Here is a 19,325-nt window from a genome sequence, read left to right on the forward strand (position 1 = left end):
AATAGTCTAAGCATCGAGATCATCTCAGGTGTGGCTTCAGCTCTTGAAAATTGATCTCATTTTCCTGGTTCTTCATATATTAAGTAACAGTTTTGACTCATGAACATAACCTAAGTTTTCTTTTTCTTTTGAATTATTTCAAAAAATAGTTTATTTTTCTGAAGTTATTTGTTTAGAGAGAGTTCTATCTAATGGAATTTGTCTGTTGGGAGAACCTACAACATGCAGGAAAATATACATACATCCCTTAAATTACTATTTGAATTGCTATTTGAATGATTATTGAATTACTTTGGGACCATCTGTGATATCAAGCAATTGCATTCAATTCATAAGAAGAAAAATACAATGAAAAGACAAGGAGTGAATTATCAAAGAGTTTCTTTTAACTTTGCTTTTAATATTTTCAAGGCCTGTGGGTGTCCACTTGTGCTGTTTCTTCTTTATGCACTGTTTCCCGAAGGACACAGGCCCCATTGCCTAAACATGTTATAAAAACTGTATGCATAGTAAATGTTCTGGTTACATATTCTCTTATATGACTTTCGTAATTTTTGTAATTCAGATAGTTTGTAATTCAGATAGTCTTATAGATCCATCTCAGATTGCTATTAACCCCTTTCAGAAAATTTTCTTTAAACTTTTCCTAGTTGTATGGAGCAGTTTCTCAATGTATGGTCTGATAGAGAGCTATTAGAAGTACCTACTCGCTGGCAGAGTTGTGAATGGAACATCAACTTCTAACATTTCCAGTCTCATTTCCTAGATTCATCAGTCTTAAGAGATTGCAACAATGGAAGTCTTAGTTAACCATGATGCCTGACAAAGAAAATATGGACTAAATAGTAGTTTTTAAAAAGTGTCTTTCATAGCCAGTTCTTATCTGATTTTACTGAAACCGACTATGTAATTACAAAGGAACTAAGCCAAAAAGAAAAAAAAATCAAAAACAAAACAAAAACAAACAAACAAAGGAACTAAGCCATACTATACAAACACAACTCAGTAAGAGAGGAAAGTATCTAGTGCCTTCCTTTAATACTATCCCCCTCCCACCATTTTGGAAATAGCCTTATGGAGCTGAGGGTCACCCCATGTGCCCTTTTAGAATTCTCAATTTTTCTCTTCCTTGCTTCAGCTGCTGTATTTTGTATGCCACAAATTCTTGGAGGGAAATATATGTTTTACTGACATGTTTCCTACTAGTTTCATGTTATATAAAAAAATGAAAATATATTTAAGGGTTCGTGTTCTACACGTGCTTTACTTTGTCATTACCTGAAAACAAGCTTTACATTTGGAGTATGGATAATAATTTGACAATTACTTGGTCACATGCTTTAAATTTTAAAAAAATTGTAGCAATTTTTCTTATTTATTTTTTACAGTCTGTAACTGTAACAGTGACAAATTCCGACACAGCAAATGACACTATCAACATGTTACTAACAATGCTGGGAATAACCGTAAGTTACCTACTAACTATTTTTAGTTTACGAACCAACTTTGACTTTTGAGATTTATGTGTGTGTGTGTGTGTGTGTGTGTGTGTGTGTGTGTATGTGTTGTGCACCTCCCATCATAAGACAGCTGATTATTGTGGATAACATACTCATATTTTTCCTTCCAACTTTAGAAATTGAAGGCAGCGAAGCTATAGTATTAGCTTATACATGAGTGCTATTCTTATATTCCCATTTGAAATTTTCTGCAAATTCAAAGTTATAGCCTAAAATTGGACTATAATTTTAGAGTGCTAATAACAACATGCAGTTTATTGTATATATTTTAAATACAGACAATAAAGATGTTTCTAAGTTTCTTTTTTGTTGTTGATTCTAAATTTCTAAATATTTCCTCCTCTATTGGACTCTTCTTTCTGTGTTTTCAATTCTGATACGTCTCCATCCCTATTGACCCTAGTTATCACACAAGGAAGGACTCAATCCGTTTAATGAATCCTAAATTACATGTTCTATTGTACATTTTGACATAAAGACTACATGGCTACAAGCTACCTCCTTTTGATGCAGATCCTGAGGATGAAGCAGCTCATACTCTTTAGCAACTGGTAAAGACAAAGACAAGTTCTGAATAAGACCATGGATCTGGGGCTGATCTCTTTTTATGAAAGAGAAATATATTTGAGGATGAGGTTTTATAAGGGAAAAAAGAGGGACAGTGATAGATGGAGAGAACCAAAGGGAGCACTTGGAAAGCACAGCTTCTTATCCAAAATCCTCTGTAAATGTGATGTGACATAATCATAAGATTGTTTGTAAATTCTATCTGAGCCAATGGTATAATAAAGGCCTTTAAAATTTCAGAGCAACGAGAATTTGGCAGAAGAAATCAATGATTTCTGTACAAACAACATTTAATAATACATCCAAAATAAAATTGAATTTATATGTACTGACTAAAGCACATCTTTATATACGTTTCTAACCTGTATGATATAGAAACCCTAAGTAAGAATTAAATCCTGGAAAAGAGAGTGAGTGGTTTGAGGGATGAAGGTGGGGAGATTGACTAATGATTTAACTCATTTTATTTCATGTTTGTGATTTTCTTTACTTAAAGTGATCAATGTCACTAGGCAAAGAATTTCTATTTTAATGAAGAACTGGGCTTATTTGGCTTTATGTAAACCTGATTTAAAGGATTCCAGCATGGCATTTCCAAACCCTACCCTACCTTATTAGCTCTTACTTCTTATTTGCAACACAATCTTGAGCAGATTTAGCTGTGTGTGTGTGTGTGTGTGTGTGTGTATCTGTGTCTGTGCCCATACCTATGACATTCCTTCATAAGGTGAAGGCCATGATTTTTAATCAGGAGTCAAGGGCACATGATAACTATTACCAATAATTCCATTTCAAACGTTTTTTGCTTTAGTCTCCAGGAAGACTCTTTAAAATAGTTCAGCAATCTTTATAATTTAGAATTGTTTGTTTCAAACAATTGGGATTTTCAGTATTACTGGGCAATAATTGTGCTAGGAGTAATCATTTTCTGCATCTGACATGTTGCCTAGAGTCCTCATCCTTTCTCTCCCTAAAGTGGAGTTTGCCTGCCCCAAAGCCAGTGGCAGACTTCCGTTCACTATCTCCTCAATGTCTCTTGAGCATTTGTCTCCTTTGGCTCAGGACTGCTGAGCTATTGATGCCTCTCAAGTTACTTTGCTCAGGATTAGTCATAGCAGAGTATATGGCTCTCTGGACAACATGCATCTCTGGGCAGGGACATTTGGAGACAAAGGCCAACGCTATCCAAGGAGTCTAGAGACAGCAGAAGAGAGGACTCTGAGATGAGACTTTTACTCCGTAGTAAAGGGACACATATCTCATTTCTTACACCATGGGCCACCCACAAAGTGAGGGGCTGGCTGTACTGTGGTTTCCCGGTCTTTATCAAAAATTACAAGAATCTGGGACAGTCTATTGGAAGCTGTGAGGGGAACTAGTTAACAAGTACTATAGCTACCTCCATGGACCAAATACCATTTATCCTGGCCCCAATTCTTTCTTTTTGGAAACACAGATATGCTAAGGAAATGTGTTCTTCAAGTACTGTGAAAGATTTGTTTTGACACCTAGTTCTTTTTGTTTCCAAGGGCTCTGAGAACGACTTCCAGCTGTGGGCGAGTTCTGGCAAGGAAAAACTTCCACTAATTGGTAAGTGTCAGGGAAAATCTAAGATGGGATTGATTAGGTTCAAAATTGTAACTCTTAAGTTTCAAAGTAATGGTTCTTCTTTCTTAAGCTTCAAAATCCTTAAAAGTGAAAATCACATGCAATATTCACTCACATGTTTAATAAAGAATTACCAGGTACTGTTGCCCAGGCATTGATAACATCTCTTCATTCAGCAGCTATGATTTAGTGAGGGAGAGAAATGTAAATTTTTGTTTCTACTTCTTTTTACCTGATAAACAGAGCTGTCTTGAAAAAGTGTGATTATTTACTATTTACTTACTTATTTACTCATTAGGTATGAGAGCAAAATGGATTGGAATTTTTCCCATACATTTATTTTTCATATGTCAAATTTGAATTCTAGTTCCTAACTGCTAAGAAGCCTCTATTTGTGAGAATTCTCTAAAATCCAGTTATGTCTCTGAATCCAGGTACAGATATGTATTTAACACCCCTGCCCTGTGCCCAGTTTTCTCTGCATCATAAGGAAAATGAGATAATCACATTTAAACTCCTCTCATCTTCACTGATGAAATCGCCTGCACTTTGCTGTTTCTCAGGTTTTTTCCATCACTGTTCTTAAGGTTATTGATAAACAGATTGCACCTCTTCTAAAATAGTTATTAGCACAAGTTCTCTGAAAAAAAATCTTTGGATTAGCAAAATTGTTTAGTGTTTCCAGTAATGGAAAGGTTTAAAAAAAAAGAAAAAGAAGACAGGATTGGTAGCAGGCCTTGAAGTATAGTAATGGATGGTAATGGTGACAATAATCTCTTCTAGAAATCTTAAAGCATTTCTTCTTACATGAAATTTTTATATCCTTTTAATAAACCTGTGAAGCTATAACTCTTTTTCAAATAATCTGGAAATCTAAACAACCAATTTCCTTTTTTTAAAAAACAACCAATTTCTTTCTGCAAAATATATATTCCCAGTCTTAGACTATAGAGTCACAAAGCTCATCACTGAGAACAAAACCCCTCAGTACCACTTCCTGTTTTGACGTAATGTTGACATCGTTGTAAAAGTTGGACAGGGGCAGCCCTGGCGGCTCAGTGGTTCAGCGCTGCCTTCAGCCCAGGGTGTGATCCTGGAGAGCTGGGATCGACTCCCACGTTGGGCTCCCTGCATGGAGCCTGCTTCTCCCTCTGCCTGTGTCTCTGCCTCTTTCTCTCTCTCTGTTTCTCATGAATAAATAAATAAAATCTAAAAAAATAGTTGGTTAGCAGTAAAAAGGAAAAAAGCTAAATACTTATATATGTTTTAATAAAGTGCATTAGTTTAGATAAAATGATGTAGATGGTAACTTTTGAGACTTTGAATAGCTTCACACACGAATGCAGCTCTAAGGAATCTGAAGAGCCTGTCGTTCATGATGATCCATTACAGCATTCAAAAATGCATTTTTTAAAACATACTCTCAATTCTCAATTGTGGATTAACTCCTGGTTATCTTGGTTTGGTTGTATTGCTGTCATAGAAGCTTCTTTTTCCTTAATGGAGCGAAGTCCCTGTGATTCTTGTGAACATTGCATTCATGACGGATGAAAAGAACAGCAAAAGCTCCTTTAGGTACATTCAGTAATAAATCTGGAATGACAGAATGAGAATTTTCATTCTATTCTTAAAAAATGAAATCCATATCATTTCATAGGGTCTTTGAGAATTCTCTAGAGAGGAAAAACAATTTAAAGCATAAAAGAGCAAAACAAATCACTTGGCAGGCAATTCTGGATAGCTCTGGGTGTGGTTTTCTATTCTCTAACCATCGTTTTACAGTTTGCTTCTGGGTTTCCCACTCTGCACACCCTTCCTTCTGATCATTGCCTGGCAGGACACCCCATAGAGGGAGGGCAGCAGTGGAAGGGAACCATAAAGCATAAGGGCAACCCATCCCACTACTCTAGAGTAGCTCTGGCTGGAGAATTGACAAAAGGAAATGAACAAAAAATCTGTTCGACTGACATTCTGTTGGAGAGAATAGTGAAGATAGCAATTCTTTATATATATACTCCAAATATTTAAAAAAATTTATTAACCAAAAAATAAAAATAAAAAATAAGAATATTAACCACCAATGCTTATTAATATATTCACTCTGATAAGTTTGTGTGTGGACAAGCATTTCAAAGAATTAGTGTAAGGCTCGACGGGGTCAAGTAATTTGCCTAAGATGTATAGATGTAGTTAGTGTCAAGGCACAAACTAGAAAACCTTAAACATTCTCAGATAGTTACCCAGCAAAAGTCAGCATTGTTTATTGCACTCATGAATATATGTATTTCAAGCAAAGTAACATGCTTTAAATTGTTTTGTCTTCTTAAAATCTTTCCCTTGGGCACACGCTTTCTGTAAGGTGTTCCCACAAGGGTGCATATGATGCTCACTCAGGAGGCACAGCCTTCTTTATCTAGAAGTCCCAGAAAAATACCAACATATACAAATAGGGTGATGCTTACACTCAGGTTTGGTTTGATGACAAAAATACCAACATATACAAATTTTTTCTTGATGACAAGAATACCAACATATACAAATAGGGTGATGCTTACACTCAGGTAGTTTGATGACAGCCATCACCATCATCCTAAATATTCAGGTTTCTTTCCATACAGGACATGAACATCCCTATGGAATTAAAATGAGCCATCTTCCATCTACTAAAGCGCTGCCAAAGGAAGCAGAGGACTCCATCTCTCCTTCCCCAACTCAGGAGTCCCTCCTTCTGGAGCAGAAGATCACAGAGATGCAAATCCATTTCATACTGAAGCCCAGGCACCCAGCCCAGAACAAGCAAGGGAGAGGTGAGCCGCTTGCTTTTCTTCAAGTGCCTTCCCTTGGCTCATGTCTCCATGCTTAAACACAATTCAGACACACAGTTTATTCTTTCTGGGTGAGCTTATTGTCATCAATGAGGAGGAACAGTATAGGAAAGAATGCAAAAACTACCCAAAATCAAGCTTAGAAAAATTCAAAAGTCTGACATCAAGACCCAGCTCATTTCTATGAAGGTTGTTTCCTTGTTTTGAATCTTTTGGGAAGACCATTAACTCCTGTCTTTCTCTATACCCTCAGAGCACTTTCAAGGCTGCCCTGAGCCATGCCTTGTGCTGAGTAGTATATCATATATTTAGTTTAACGAGTTGTAGGTAGCATCATTTATGTTAAAGTTGAGCAAAGCGAAGCTTTAAAATGCTGAGCTTCATAAGTGGCAGGACCAGGATGCTTCTGGTGCAGTGCTGGCACCCACATGAGTGGAGGTGGTGATGCACTCACTACATCCCAGAAAAGCCAAGTGGCCGGGTGTTCAAGGTTATTTGGTGAAATGTTCCTCATGTGCTTATCCTTCGAAACCTTGGCTCATCTCTGGACTCTTCAAAAATCAGTTATTTAAGCAATGTTAAGGAATCTTCAAAGGAAAACATTCACAGCTGAGCACTAGAAACTTTGAACTCAGCTTTTCACTGCTGGTCACCTTTTCTTTGGAAAGCTCTTCCTTCATAGGGAATGTTGAGTAATTAAAAATCATCTCTGGAAACTGGTGCCTTCATATATATGCATTCATAACCTCTATAAGTGCATTCATAACCTCTCATTGTTTTTTTCGCTTCTATGATTTCTTTCAAGCCTGGGACTTGTGTGTAGATGTATATTTACATATATGTTTGAGTGTGTGTGTGAGGAAGTATGTTTCCACACTTCATTGTGGTTTAGGCTCCTTTCAGTAAATGTTAAACCTATTTAACCAAAAACATCATCTCTGGGTGGGTTAGTGGGATATGACAAGAAAACACAGCCACCACATAGCCAGCATGTAATGACAACATCCCAAGGACCCTGACTGCAGCAAGTCATCCTTGAAGATGGCCCAGAGCAGAGGAACATAGAAGTAGGGCTCAGGCAGATTGTGTCCTGAGAAGCAGATCCTTTGGATGGTAGAAACTTGAGCACTCAGAAACCAAAGAGGAAATCTGGGGCTGAGGGGAGACTGGCTGTGAAAGCAGAGGATTACCAAACTCAGCCTGATTTGCATACCAAATCCTTCTAGCTTTTAAAATCAGATCTGACACCTGAACCCACTGATCACTCCAGTAGAAAACACATCTACAGGTTCAGTGCCTCCTGATGCCTTGTAACTGGCAGTAACTGATGACACAGGGAGTACTCACCTTGAGTCTGATCGAGTCTCTAGGTTTAACCATCACTCTGAAGGATATGAGAAGAACTTATCAATGCCATGAGGATGCTGTTAGCCAACATCAGGACGTGGAGAGTTCTACACAACAAATGACTCAGTTTCACTCTTCTAGCCACTACAATGAACACGCTGCAAAATGGCAATGGTGAAAATAATGCTAAGTGAATTAAAATACACTAATCTCCCTTCTTCCTTAGATTCAGGCCAGACCATGAAAAGCACTCCTTTCAGAGACTGGGCCTTTTGGCGGCGCTCTGGCACTTGCCAGAAAAACCAGTGCAGAGTTGCACCATCTACAATACCACAACAGCTCTTTGGGGTTTCACTCACAAATATATGTGATAAGGACAACTTGCCCTTCCCAATACTGGTAGGTCTCAGTTTGGTCTTTTTTTAACCTTCCTGAGGAGAGGGACCTTGGAGAGGCAAAGTGTTCTCATGCAAACCTACCCTCAAATGGAGAAATCATTAGACAGTCCCTGGCTTTGGCTGAGAAGCTTTGCTAGTGTCATTTGATTTACCTACTGCAGAGTCATTTGGCCAATACAGCAGAACAACGTTTTGCCCATTCCACTTCTTTCCACAGAGACCCATGTAGGCCTGTTCAGATCAGTCAAAATGGACTCTGTGTGCATGAATCATCTTCACATTCTGCTGTTGTCTTCCTGAACTCACAGTAGTCTCAGGTCTCCTTCAACGGAGTCTACTTAATCTAACAACTGAAAACATCTTACCTAAGCATAAAGACTCATCCTGAGGCATATAAGAATCTGCTAATTCTAAAAGAGCATGTTAAATGACAGCCACAGAGTTTGCCCTTGTTATCTCAAATCGGTGTACTGAATTGTCAGTGTGGAAATTTCCTGAGTACCCAGGACCTCTGCAACCCTGCACTAGATTTGGGAATGTTATCCTAGGTGCGAAGAAATTAACCACGTTAGTTCCATGCTTGCTACTGCCCCGTCCTTGCATCACATCAATTTTAGGGGGTAGCTAGAACTATCATCCTCCATACTTAACAAATGAATTAGCTTTCAGTATAGTTCACATTTGCCCCAGGTCACACAAATGATCAGAAGCATAATAGGTTTCTGATCCCTTGGTCTATCAGACTCCAGCCCTTATTATCTTTCTACACTGCAGGGAGGGGACATGAAGATAGAGCAAAGGACAGTGAAAGACTCATGAAGGAAATGTAATCAGATAATAAGAAGAGAGCTTTTGAGCTTTTTTTTTTTTAAGGAAGAAGGGAAATAGAGATAGTTGCAATGGAGGATACAATCACTTAAAGAGGAATCAACAAATGGGAAATGAGTATGGCAAAAAGATTTCCATACTGGGGGAAGAGCATCTATGTAAGAGAATAAGGATCCAAGACTGGTAAAGTAGGAGACAGGCGAGGATTCCACAAAGGCCTTGAAACACAGAAGTTTGATTTAAAAGGGCAAATTCAATGAAAAATCTGATTAAAATAAGTGATTACAATGTTTCAGTGTATGACTGTACGGTGGATTTTTGGGTAGAAACTATAGAGAGACATTGACTAAAGAATCTAAATTGACTTTAGTCCTTCCAGCTCTAAAACCGTACACCATCCAATAGCCTAGCTCTTTCTAAAAGGAAGCAAGCTTCTGCTCTGGGCTTGGGATACAAAATGCTATATGCTCTTCTTTTTTTCCTACAGGATATGCTTTCCGTGATCAATCGGAAAGGACCACTCCTGGAAGGCATCTTCAGAAAATCAGCCTGTATAAAATCCTGCAGAATCCTAAAAGAGAAACTAAATTCTGGGGACAGAGTTAACTGTTACAGCAAATCTGTTCATGTGGTAGCATGTGTTTTAAAGGTGGGGAAAGTTCTAGCTTTACCACACATGGGTAACTGAAGCTGTGATGGTGTCTTTCATTATGATTGCCCAGGAACCAACATAGGCATAACTGATTAAGAACTTGTCAAACTGGAAAACACTTCATGAAATCAAATTTAAGGAAGCTACTGTAGGAGTTAAAAGCCCCATACATTAGAAATACTTTCTGTTTTCACCACAAACAGCCTACCTGAGGACTCCATGCAAAATACTAATACTAATATGATACTATTAATAATAAGAGATTTCAAAAATACACTCACACATACATAATATTTACCAAAGCAAACATCCTGCTTTGGATGACATCCTCACCACGATCCTAATGAAGGCAGTTTCCAAAAGAAAAATCATACGAAAAATTTGAGAATAGGTAGGGAATTTCACAATAGTAAGCAAATGTTTACTTTATGAGGAATCCAAAAAGGCTCAGTGAGGTGACCAAATCATTCTTAACCATCATTGTCGCATTGTCTCCTGTTTCTTGATGCCTTTTACTTTATAAGTCATGGAGGAATGATTTTGCCATTTGTGTCTCCTTTCACCACATCCTAGGCATCCTTTAGTTAATATTTGTGATGTCTAGCCCACCATCCAAGGTTATAACGACATGTTAGCCAGCTCTTGCTACATGCCAGTTTTGATAAATCTAACTTTTGGGGTAGGTGCAACAGACAAAAGTAGATTGGAATTCTGAAAATTCAATAGATCAACTCAAGAACTATATTAATTTGGAAATTATACAGCTACATCACAGATATCCCATTCTATTGCTAAAATGGGAATGGAGAAAGAAGTGAGAACTAGAATAGAGAATTTAATCCATCTACCTTGGCACTTGCTATCAGCTCTCAACAAAACTAAGTTAAGGCAGTAATGATGACACTCTTACAATCAAGGTCATATGTGGTCCTTCCTTGTCACATTTGGTCTTTTCTTGTCCCTCATTTCTGTTCAACTATATGAAAGATACCAATAGTCCCTGACCACTACTACACTGAGGTCCAGTAAAACACACCACTAAATATATATATAGGCATCAAGAGACAGGGGAAAGAATGATGATACATTAGGAACTCGAATAGCATGATAAGTGTTGCCCTCTTGAAGGTGCACACATGGAATTGATGTTTCTAGCAAATTTTAGTAGGGTCTTTTCTATTTCCTTGTTATAGGCACAGCCTAGGGAGATGATGACCACGTGTGCATAGAGTTCTTAGACATTCCTGAAGCTTTCCCTACTTAAAGTTGACTAATCTTTGTGGAGAATCAGACTCTGCAACCTTGGCCTGAATAGTATCATGCCAAACTATCTGGAGAATTGGCCTACACTAGAAATGAATACATCCTCAGGACCATCACGAGTTTGCCATTAGACTCTCTACTTTTGTATAGTTCAGGAAAGGAAGAATGATACAATTATGAGAGTAGCTTATGTAGTAGTTTGCAGAAAAGCACACAAAAGAGTAAGTGCCATATGATACAAGGGAGCTTTGTCCTCATTTACACTGAAGCCTAGGCTCTGCTTTGATGCTTTCATGTTTGTTAGAGAAAATCCACACACCTGCTTTTGCACGTACAAGTCAATGGAGAATCAGAGCAGAGTTCCATGTGGGTCACAGTTTGGGTATCTATGACGGAAGTAAGACTGAACTGAAGTTTGCAACTAAGTGTTTTCTCTGTAATATTCCCAATATATATTTTGTATATGTGAGTGTGTCTGTGTGTATTTTTCTTTTATCCACATAAGGATTTTCTTGAAAATATTGAAGGCAGTTTACTTTCATCGGACCTCTATGAAAAATGGCTTCGTGTTCTTGACGAAGTGACAGAGAAGAAAAAAATAAATGCAGCCCAGAGGTAATGATGCAATAATTACTCTACTCTGGTCATGGCTCAGAAATACAGCCAATATACTATTAGGAAAATATTGGTTTACTTCTTGCCACTTTGACCACTAAAATAACATTCAATGCCAAATAGTTTCAATTCTTGTCACCCATGGAGGGCAGTTTCAGAATACAGACATGCCTTATGGCTATTATTGTACTTCTCCTGACCTTATTAACGTTGACTCATTAGTCATTGTATAACTTCTGAATATATGAAACTGGTAGACAAAAGTCAGTGGCCAAAGAGATGCCAGTGCATCAACAGCCAGTGGCATAACCTAAAGTTTGTCAAACATTTAAACGGAGTGGGTTAGCTCAGAAATTGAATTCGGTAAAACATTTTTGTATACGTTCATGCCTGGAACTCTGCTACAGCAGGCTGTATACTAGATCTAGAAAGATGTTCTCTGCTCTCCATCTCTATACTTCCAGCTGCTAAGTGCAGTGACTTGCCTTATTCAAAAGTGCATCTTTCTGACTTCAGACTTCTAGCCCAGCTGCCAAAAGTGAACGTTGTTCTCTTGCGATACCTTTTCGGAGTGCTCTACAACATTGAGCAACAATCGTCATCCAATCAGATGACAGCTTATGAATTATCAGTGTGTATAGCCCCAAGCATTCTTCGTCCACCTAATTCCTGCAGCTTGGAATTGGAAGAGAACTTCATAAAAAAGGTAGGGAGAGCTCTCATATGTGTCCCCTCGGGTTTATAATCCAGGCTTTGAATCTGAAATGTGTAGTAGTAAATTGGATGGATCAGTTCTGAAAAGTGCACATCTTCATAGGCTTTCTTGGAATGGCAGGTTTGTTATGCTTCTCTGGTGGAATATGGGAAGGGGTGTTAAAGTGGGAAACGCAGAGCAGTTGAGTCACTTCTTTCCCATCCAGGAGATTCAATACTAGACTGACTAAACAAAAGAGAGAGGAGTGATGTAATATGGTAGAAAAGACCTGGGCTCCGGAGTTTGACAAGCCAAGGTTCAAATCTCAGCCTGATCCTTGAGGGAGAGCTTGTAACCTTGGGCAAAGACATGGTTTCCTCATGACACAATGGTAACAACCCCCAGCTCCTGTGGTCATTACTGGCACATCCTAGGTGGCTCGGGCACTATGAGCACCCATGGCTCCAAACACATTGGCTTTGCTATGCAACTTGTGGCTCATTTAGAAAAACACTTGACTATTCTTTTGCCTCTGCTACATCAGACAGAAACTAGTGAGATATTCCAAAACATCCTGATGAAGCCACACATACCTAAAAGGTGACAGCTTCCCCAAGCTCACGCCGAGAGACAGCATTATTCAAAGCAAGACATGAGAAGGGACTGCGGCTAGACAGACAAACATGTTTTCTCCCCAGCCCTGTGAGTTTTTACTCAAAAACGAAACAAAAGAAAACATCAAAAAAAAAAATCCACAGGAATATCCACTTTCCAAAAAATATTCGTCCATATTTAAGAAATGGATATCATAGGATTTTGTCACTGCTTTACACATCTTAATCAGATATTATCCTAAGTTACAACCCAATATTTTCTGGAAGCAAAATTTTACAAAATAAGTAAACTTTTAGAAAGTGGGTTACTTTGAAAACTATCCTAGTTTTAAAGATATAACCTTTGGTATCAAAATGTTAGGTATTAAATTAGGCCACAAATTAGGACTTTAGCCCACTGACTAGTAGTATTTTAAAATCTGTACTCAAAGTACAATGGAAAGTTGCACTCTATGTTATTTTATTAGAGAACTTGGGTTTCTATATAGTTTTATCAACTCTGAATTTTTCATAGAGGTCTTTCACAGTTTTGGTTAGATCCAAGGTTTATAAACAAAATGTGACCTATAACTCTTCCATATGAAAAAGAGCACCCCACTGTGTTCTTTTTGCATTACAGGCTTCTCTCACACAGTTTCTGATTGAAAATTGCCTGAAGATATTTGGCGAAGACATCACTTCTCTCTTGGGAGAGAATTCAAAGAGTTGTCATAACAATGGGAAGGCTGCAGGTACTGTGGATAATTTAATAGGCTTTAGGGAGACACAGGCAGCAAGGTTGCCAGGGGTCATGGCAGATACTTAGCCCTGTTCTGGAGCCCAGAGCATCCCCAGGGCAATGATTCCCAGCTGCTCCTTCTTCTGAAGGCTGGCTAGCAGGTCAAGGGAGGTTTCACACACTGGAGACCCAGGAAAGCATAGAAACTTCAAGACGTTTTTGGCAGTATTAGGAGATAGCATGGTATGATACAGTGTTTGGGGATATTTTTAAACACAATTTTAAATGGATCCCGCATCTATATTATATTATATATGTGGGTAAGCATATAATGCATAATAATTTATTTCTACTTATAATATATAAATGTGCTCTGGTTGAAACCATAGCACGGGGCTTTAATTCCTGCTCCATTCTCTTTTTGATCAATGGCTCTTGAGGCACCACAGGATTCCAGTGCTCTTTAAAATGAGTTGAAAAGAACCAGCATCATTGAGAGAAAAGGACTTAACTTGATGTCAAACAACCTCCCCAGGGTACAAACTCCAGTGCCCCCATTTATCATCTACATGACCTTTGACCAATTACTCTAGCTCGGTATCACTTTATTCATGCCTAAAATGTGGATAAAAATAATGTCTAAATCTTAGAAGTGTTGTCAAGATTCAATAAGATAAAGGATGTAAAAACATTTCTAAAACACAATTAATAGAACTAGGAGAAGTTCCCCTGAGCCTAGTGCGAGTATTATTGGAGCCTAGCAAATCACAGCTCACTGGCAACACCCCATTTTTTGTAAAATGGAGTTTAGATTCAGACCCTGGAGACACATATCATCAATCCCTACATACTTTTGACATGTCTTCGTTTTACGACATATACCTCATTGTGTTGAGGGAAGCTTTTGGATAATCCGTGTCATCAGGAATTAAGATGAGTCTAGTACCATGTCTGAGAATATGCTGGTGCAAGACAAGTGTTTGTTTTTCATGTCGACAGTGACAGAAAATCAAACTGTTGAATCCAAGCCAGTGAGAGTGATAGTGATTTCCAGAAGAGCACAACTGCAGAATGCTACCAAGTCCCCATGTGGTCCATCCCCCTACATGTCTACAGTTTAGTAAGGCACTGAAGACGGGAATCTCCATAATGACCCTTGACACTTCTTTTTCTGTTTTTCCAATGAATGAGAAATGAACCCCTTCCAAGACCCAGCTATTTCCATTTAAAGTTTTTTCCTTGGTCCCATATATTCATATTGAGGAAATCTTCCACAAATTATCTCCCCTTTTCACTGCCTACCATATCCTATGACATACTTTTTGAATTGTATTGTACTGTGTTGTGTTGTATACTTTTATATGAATAATAAAAATCATTCCATTGCTCAGTAGGTTAGACAACCATTTCTTTGGTTACGATTCACATAACACTTCAGTGGAGACTCATCTGAGCAGTTCTGGTCTCAGACTGGATGTGAAACCAGAGGATTACTAAACTCAGCCTGATTTGCATATAAATCCTTCTAGCTTTTAAAATCATATCTGACAGCTGAACCCACTGATCACTCCAGTAGAAAACAAACGTCTACAGGTTCAGTGTCTCCTGTAGCATTGCAAAGACAGTAACTGATGGCAGGAAATTCTGACCTTCAATCTGATCAAGTCCCAAGGTTTAACCATCAGTCTGAAGGATATGAGCAAGAACTCATCAATGCCATGAGGACCCTCTTAGCCACATCAGAACATGGAGAGTTCTACACAACAAATGACTCAGTTTCCCTTTTCTAGCCCCTACAATGAACATGCTGTATAATGGCAATGGTGAAAATAAGGCTAAGTGAATTAAAACACACTAATCTCCCTTCTTCCTTAGATTCAGACCAGAAGACCATGAAAAGCACTGCTTTAGGAGACTCGGCCTTTTGCCAGCGCATTGGCACTTCCCACAACAACCAGTGCACAGCTGGGCTGTCTGAAAAACCAGGACAGCTCTTTGGAGTTTCCCTTACGGATATCTTTGATAAGGACATCTTGCCCTTACCCATACTGGTAGGTCTCAGTTTGGTCTTTTTTTTTTTTACCTTCCTGAGGAGAGGGACCTCAGAGAGGCCAAGTGTTCTCATGCAAACCAACCCTCAAATGGATAAATCATTAGACAGTCCCTCGCTTTGGCTGAGAAGCTTTGCTAGTGTCATTTGATTTACCTACTGCAGAGTCATTTGGCCAATACAGCAGAACAACGTTTTGTCCCTTCCACTTGTTTCCACCGAGACCCATGTAGGCCTGTTCAGATCAGTCAAAATGGACTCTGTGTGCATGAATCATCTTCACATTCTGCTGTTGTCTTCCTGAACTCACAGTAGTCTCAGGTCTCCTTCAACGGAGTCTACTTAATCTAACAACTGAAAACATCTTACCTAAGCATAAAGACTCATCCTGAGGCATATAAGAATCTGCTAATTCTAAAAGAGCATGTTAAATGACAGCCACAGAGTTTGCCCTTGTTATCTCAAATCGGTGTACTGAATTGTCAGTGTGGAAATTTACTGAGTACCCAGGACCTCTGCAACCCTGCACTAGATTTGGGAATGTTATCCAAGGTGTGAAGAAATTGACCACGTTAGTTCCATGCTTGCTACTACCCCAGTCCTTGCATCACATCAATTTTAGGGGGTAGCTAGAACTATCATCCTCCACACTTTACAAATGAATTTGAAAGCTTTCAGTACAGTTCACATTTGCCCCAGGTCACACAAATGATCAGAAGCATAATAGGTTTCCAATCCCTTGGTCTATCAGACTCCAGCCCTTATTATCTTTCTACACTGCAGGGAGAGGACATGAAGATAGAGCAAAGGACAGTGAAAGACTCATGAAGGAAATGTAATCAGTTAATAAGAAGAGAGCATTTGAGCTTTTTTTTTTTTTAAGGAAGAAGGGAAATAGAGATAGTTGCAATGGAGGATACAATCACTTAAAGAAGAATCAACAAATGGGAAATGAGTATGGCAAAAAGATTTCCATACTTGGGGAAGTGCATCTATGTAAGGGAATAAGGAATCAAGACTGATTCCACAAGGAATCAGGCGAGGATTCCACAAGGCCTTGAAACATGGGAGTTTGATTTAAAAGGGTAAATTCAATGAGAAAAAAAATCTGATTAAAATAAGTGATTACAATGTTTCAGCGTATGACTGTCAGGTGGATTTTGGGTAGAAACTATAGGGAGACATTGATTAAAGAATCTAAATTGACTTTAGTCCTTCCAGCTCTAACACCGTATACCATGACATCGCCTAGCTCTTTCAAAAAGGTAGCAAGCTTTTACTCTGGGCTTGGGATATGAAATGCCATATACTCTTCTTTTTTTCTTACAGGATATGCTGTCCTTTATCAATGAGAAAGGACCACTCACGGAAGGCATATTCAGAAAACCAGGTAGTATAAAGGCATGCAGAATCCTAAGGAAGAAACTAAATTCTGGAGACAGAGTGAGGCATTACAGCAAATCTGTACTTGTGGTAGCATTTGTTTTAAAGGTGGGGAAAGTTCTAACTTTATCCGCACATGAGTAAGTAAAGCTGTGATTGGTGTCTTTCATTATGATTGCCCAAGGAGCGACATGGGCAGAACTGATTGAGAACTTCTCAATTCGGAAAACACTTCATGAATTCAAAATTTAAGGAATCTACTGTAGGAGTTAAAAGCCCAATACATTAGAAATACTTTCTGTTTTCACCACACACCACGCCCCTGAAGACTCCATGCAAAATACTAATACTAATATGATTACTAGTAATAATAAGAAATTTCAAAATATACACTGATACATACATAATGTTTACCAAAGCAAACATCCTGCTTTTGATGACTTCTTCACCATACTCCTAATGAAGGCAGTTTCCAAAAGAAAAATCATATTAAACATTTGAAGATAGGTATGGAAGTTCACAATAGTAAGCAAATGTTTATTTTATGAGGAATCTAAAAAAGGCTCAGTGAGGCAACCAATCATTCTTAACCATCATTGTCGCATTGTCTCCTGTTTCTTAGTGCCTTTTACTTTATAAGTCATGGAGGAAGGATTTCGCCATTTGTGTCTCCTTTCACCACATCCTAGGCATCCTTTAGTTAATGTTTGAGATGTCTATCCCACCATCCAAGGTTATAACGACATGGTAACCAGCTCTAGCTACATGCCTGTTTTGATAAATCTAACTTTTGGAGTAGGTGCAAGAGACAAAAGTACTTTTGTATTCTGAAAATTCAGTAGAAGGACTCAAGAACTAGATTAATTTGGAAATTATACAGCTACATCACAGATATCCCATTCTATTGCTAAAATGGTAATGGAGAAAGAAGTGAGAACTAGAACAAAGAATTTAATCCATCTAGCTTGGCACTTGCTAACAGCTCTGAACAAAACTATGTGAAGGCAGTAATGATGACACTCTTAGAATCAAGGTCATATGTGGTCCTTCCTTGCCACATTTGGTCTTTCCTTGTCCCCCATTACTGTTTAACTACACAAAAGATACCAATAGTCTCTGACCACTACTACACTGGGCTAGAGTAAAACACACAGCAAATATATATATAGGCATCAAGACACAAGGAAAAGAATGATCATCCATTAGGTACTTGAATACCATGGTAAGTGTTGCCCTCTTGAAGGTGCACACATGGAATTGATGTTTCTAGCAAGACTTAGTAGGGTCTTTTCTATTCCCGTGTTATAGGCACAGGCTAGGAAGATGGTGACCACGTGTGCATAGAGTTCTTAGACATTTCTGAAGCTTTCCCTACCTAAAGTTGACTAATCTTTGTGGAGGAACAGACTCTGCAACCTTGGCCTGAATAGTATCATGTCAAACTATCTGGAGAATTGACCTACACTAGAAATGAATACATCATGAGTTTGCCATTAGACCATCTACTTTTGTATAGTTCAGGAAAGGAAGAATGATGCAATTATGAGAGTAGCTTTTGTAGTAGTTTGCAGAAAAGCACACAAAAGAGCAAGTGCCCTATGATAGAAGGGAGCTTTGTCTTCCTTTCCACTGAAGGCTATGCTCTGCTTTGATGCTTTCATTTTTGTCAGAGAAAAGCCACACACCTGCTTTTGCACGTGCAAGTCAATGGAGAGTCAGAGCTGAGCCCCATGTGGGTCACAGTTTGGGTATCTATGAAGGAAGTAGGAATCAACTGAAGTTTTCAGCTAAGTGTGTTCTCTGTGATATTTCCAATATATATTTTGTATTAAATATACATATGTCTGTGTGTGTGTGTTTCTGTGTATATTTGTGTGTGTGTGTGTTTTTTTATCCACATAAGGATTTTCTTGAAAATATCGAAGGAAGTTTACTTTCATCGGACCTCTACGAAAAATGGCTTTGTGTTCTTGACGAAGTCACTGAGAAGGAAAAAATAAATGCAGCCCGGAGGTAATGATGCAATAATTACTCTACTCTGGTCATGGCTCAGAAGTACAGCCAATATACTATTAGGAAAATATTGGCTTCCTTCTTGCCACTTTGACCACTAAAATAACATTCAATGCCAAATGGTTTCTTTTTTTAATAATATATTTAATTGTTATTTATTTGTGTTCAATTTGCCAACATACAGAATAACACCCAGTGCTCATCCCATCAAGTGCCCCCCTCAGTGCCCG

General features: G+C 38.4%; 1 protein-coding gene across 6 annotated transcripts in view; it reads left to right on the top strand.

The window, feature by feature from the left end:
• LOC121492842 (rho GTPase-activating protein 20-like) overlaps nucleotides 1-18,548 on the top strand; it is a 549,286-nt gene extending 530,738 nt beyond the window's left edge. For all 6 annotated transcript variants that reach the window (XM_041758049.1, XM_041758050.1, XM_041758051.1 and 3 more), the window contains 10 exons: nucleotides 1,389-1,466; nucleotides 3,617-3,677; nucleotides 6,314-6,502; nucleotides 8,094-8,266; nucleotides 9,581-9,742; nucleotides 11,514-11,623; nucleotides 12,140-12,329; nucleotides 13,551-13,662; nucleotides 15,525-15,700; nucleotides 17,029-18,548. In XM_041758049.1, the coding sequence (XP_041613983.1) occupies nucleotides 1,389-1,466; nucleotides 3,617-3,677; nucleotides 6,314-6,502; nucleotides 8,094-8,266; nucleotides 9,581-9,742; nucleotides 11,514-11,623; nucleotides 12,140-12,329; nucleotides 13,551-13,662; nucleotides 15,525-15,700; nucleotides 17,029-17,226 (1,449 nt within the window). In that variant the 3' untranslated portion in view covers nucleotides 17,227-18,548. The remainder of the gene's footprint in view (nucleotides 1-1,388; nucleotides 1,467-3,616; nucleotides 3,678-6,313; nucleotides 6,503-8,093; nucleotides 8,267-9,580; nucleotides 9,743-11,513; nucleotides 11,624-12,139; nucleotides 12,330-13,550; nucleotides 13,663-15,524; nucleotides 15,701-17,028) is intronic.
• The last annotated feature ends 777 nt before the right edge of the window (nucleotides 18,549-19,325 follow it).

Source organism: Vulpes lagopus, chromosome 6, assembly GCF_018345385.1.
Source record: "Vulpes lagopus strain Blue_001 chromosome 6, ASM1834538v1, whole genome shotgun sequence".
NCBI lineage: Eukaryota > Metazoa > Chordata > Mammalia > Carnivora > Canidae > Vulpes > Vulpes lagopus.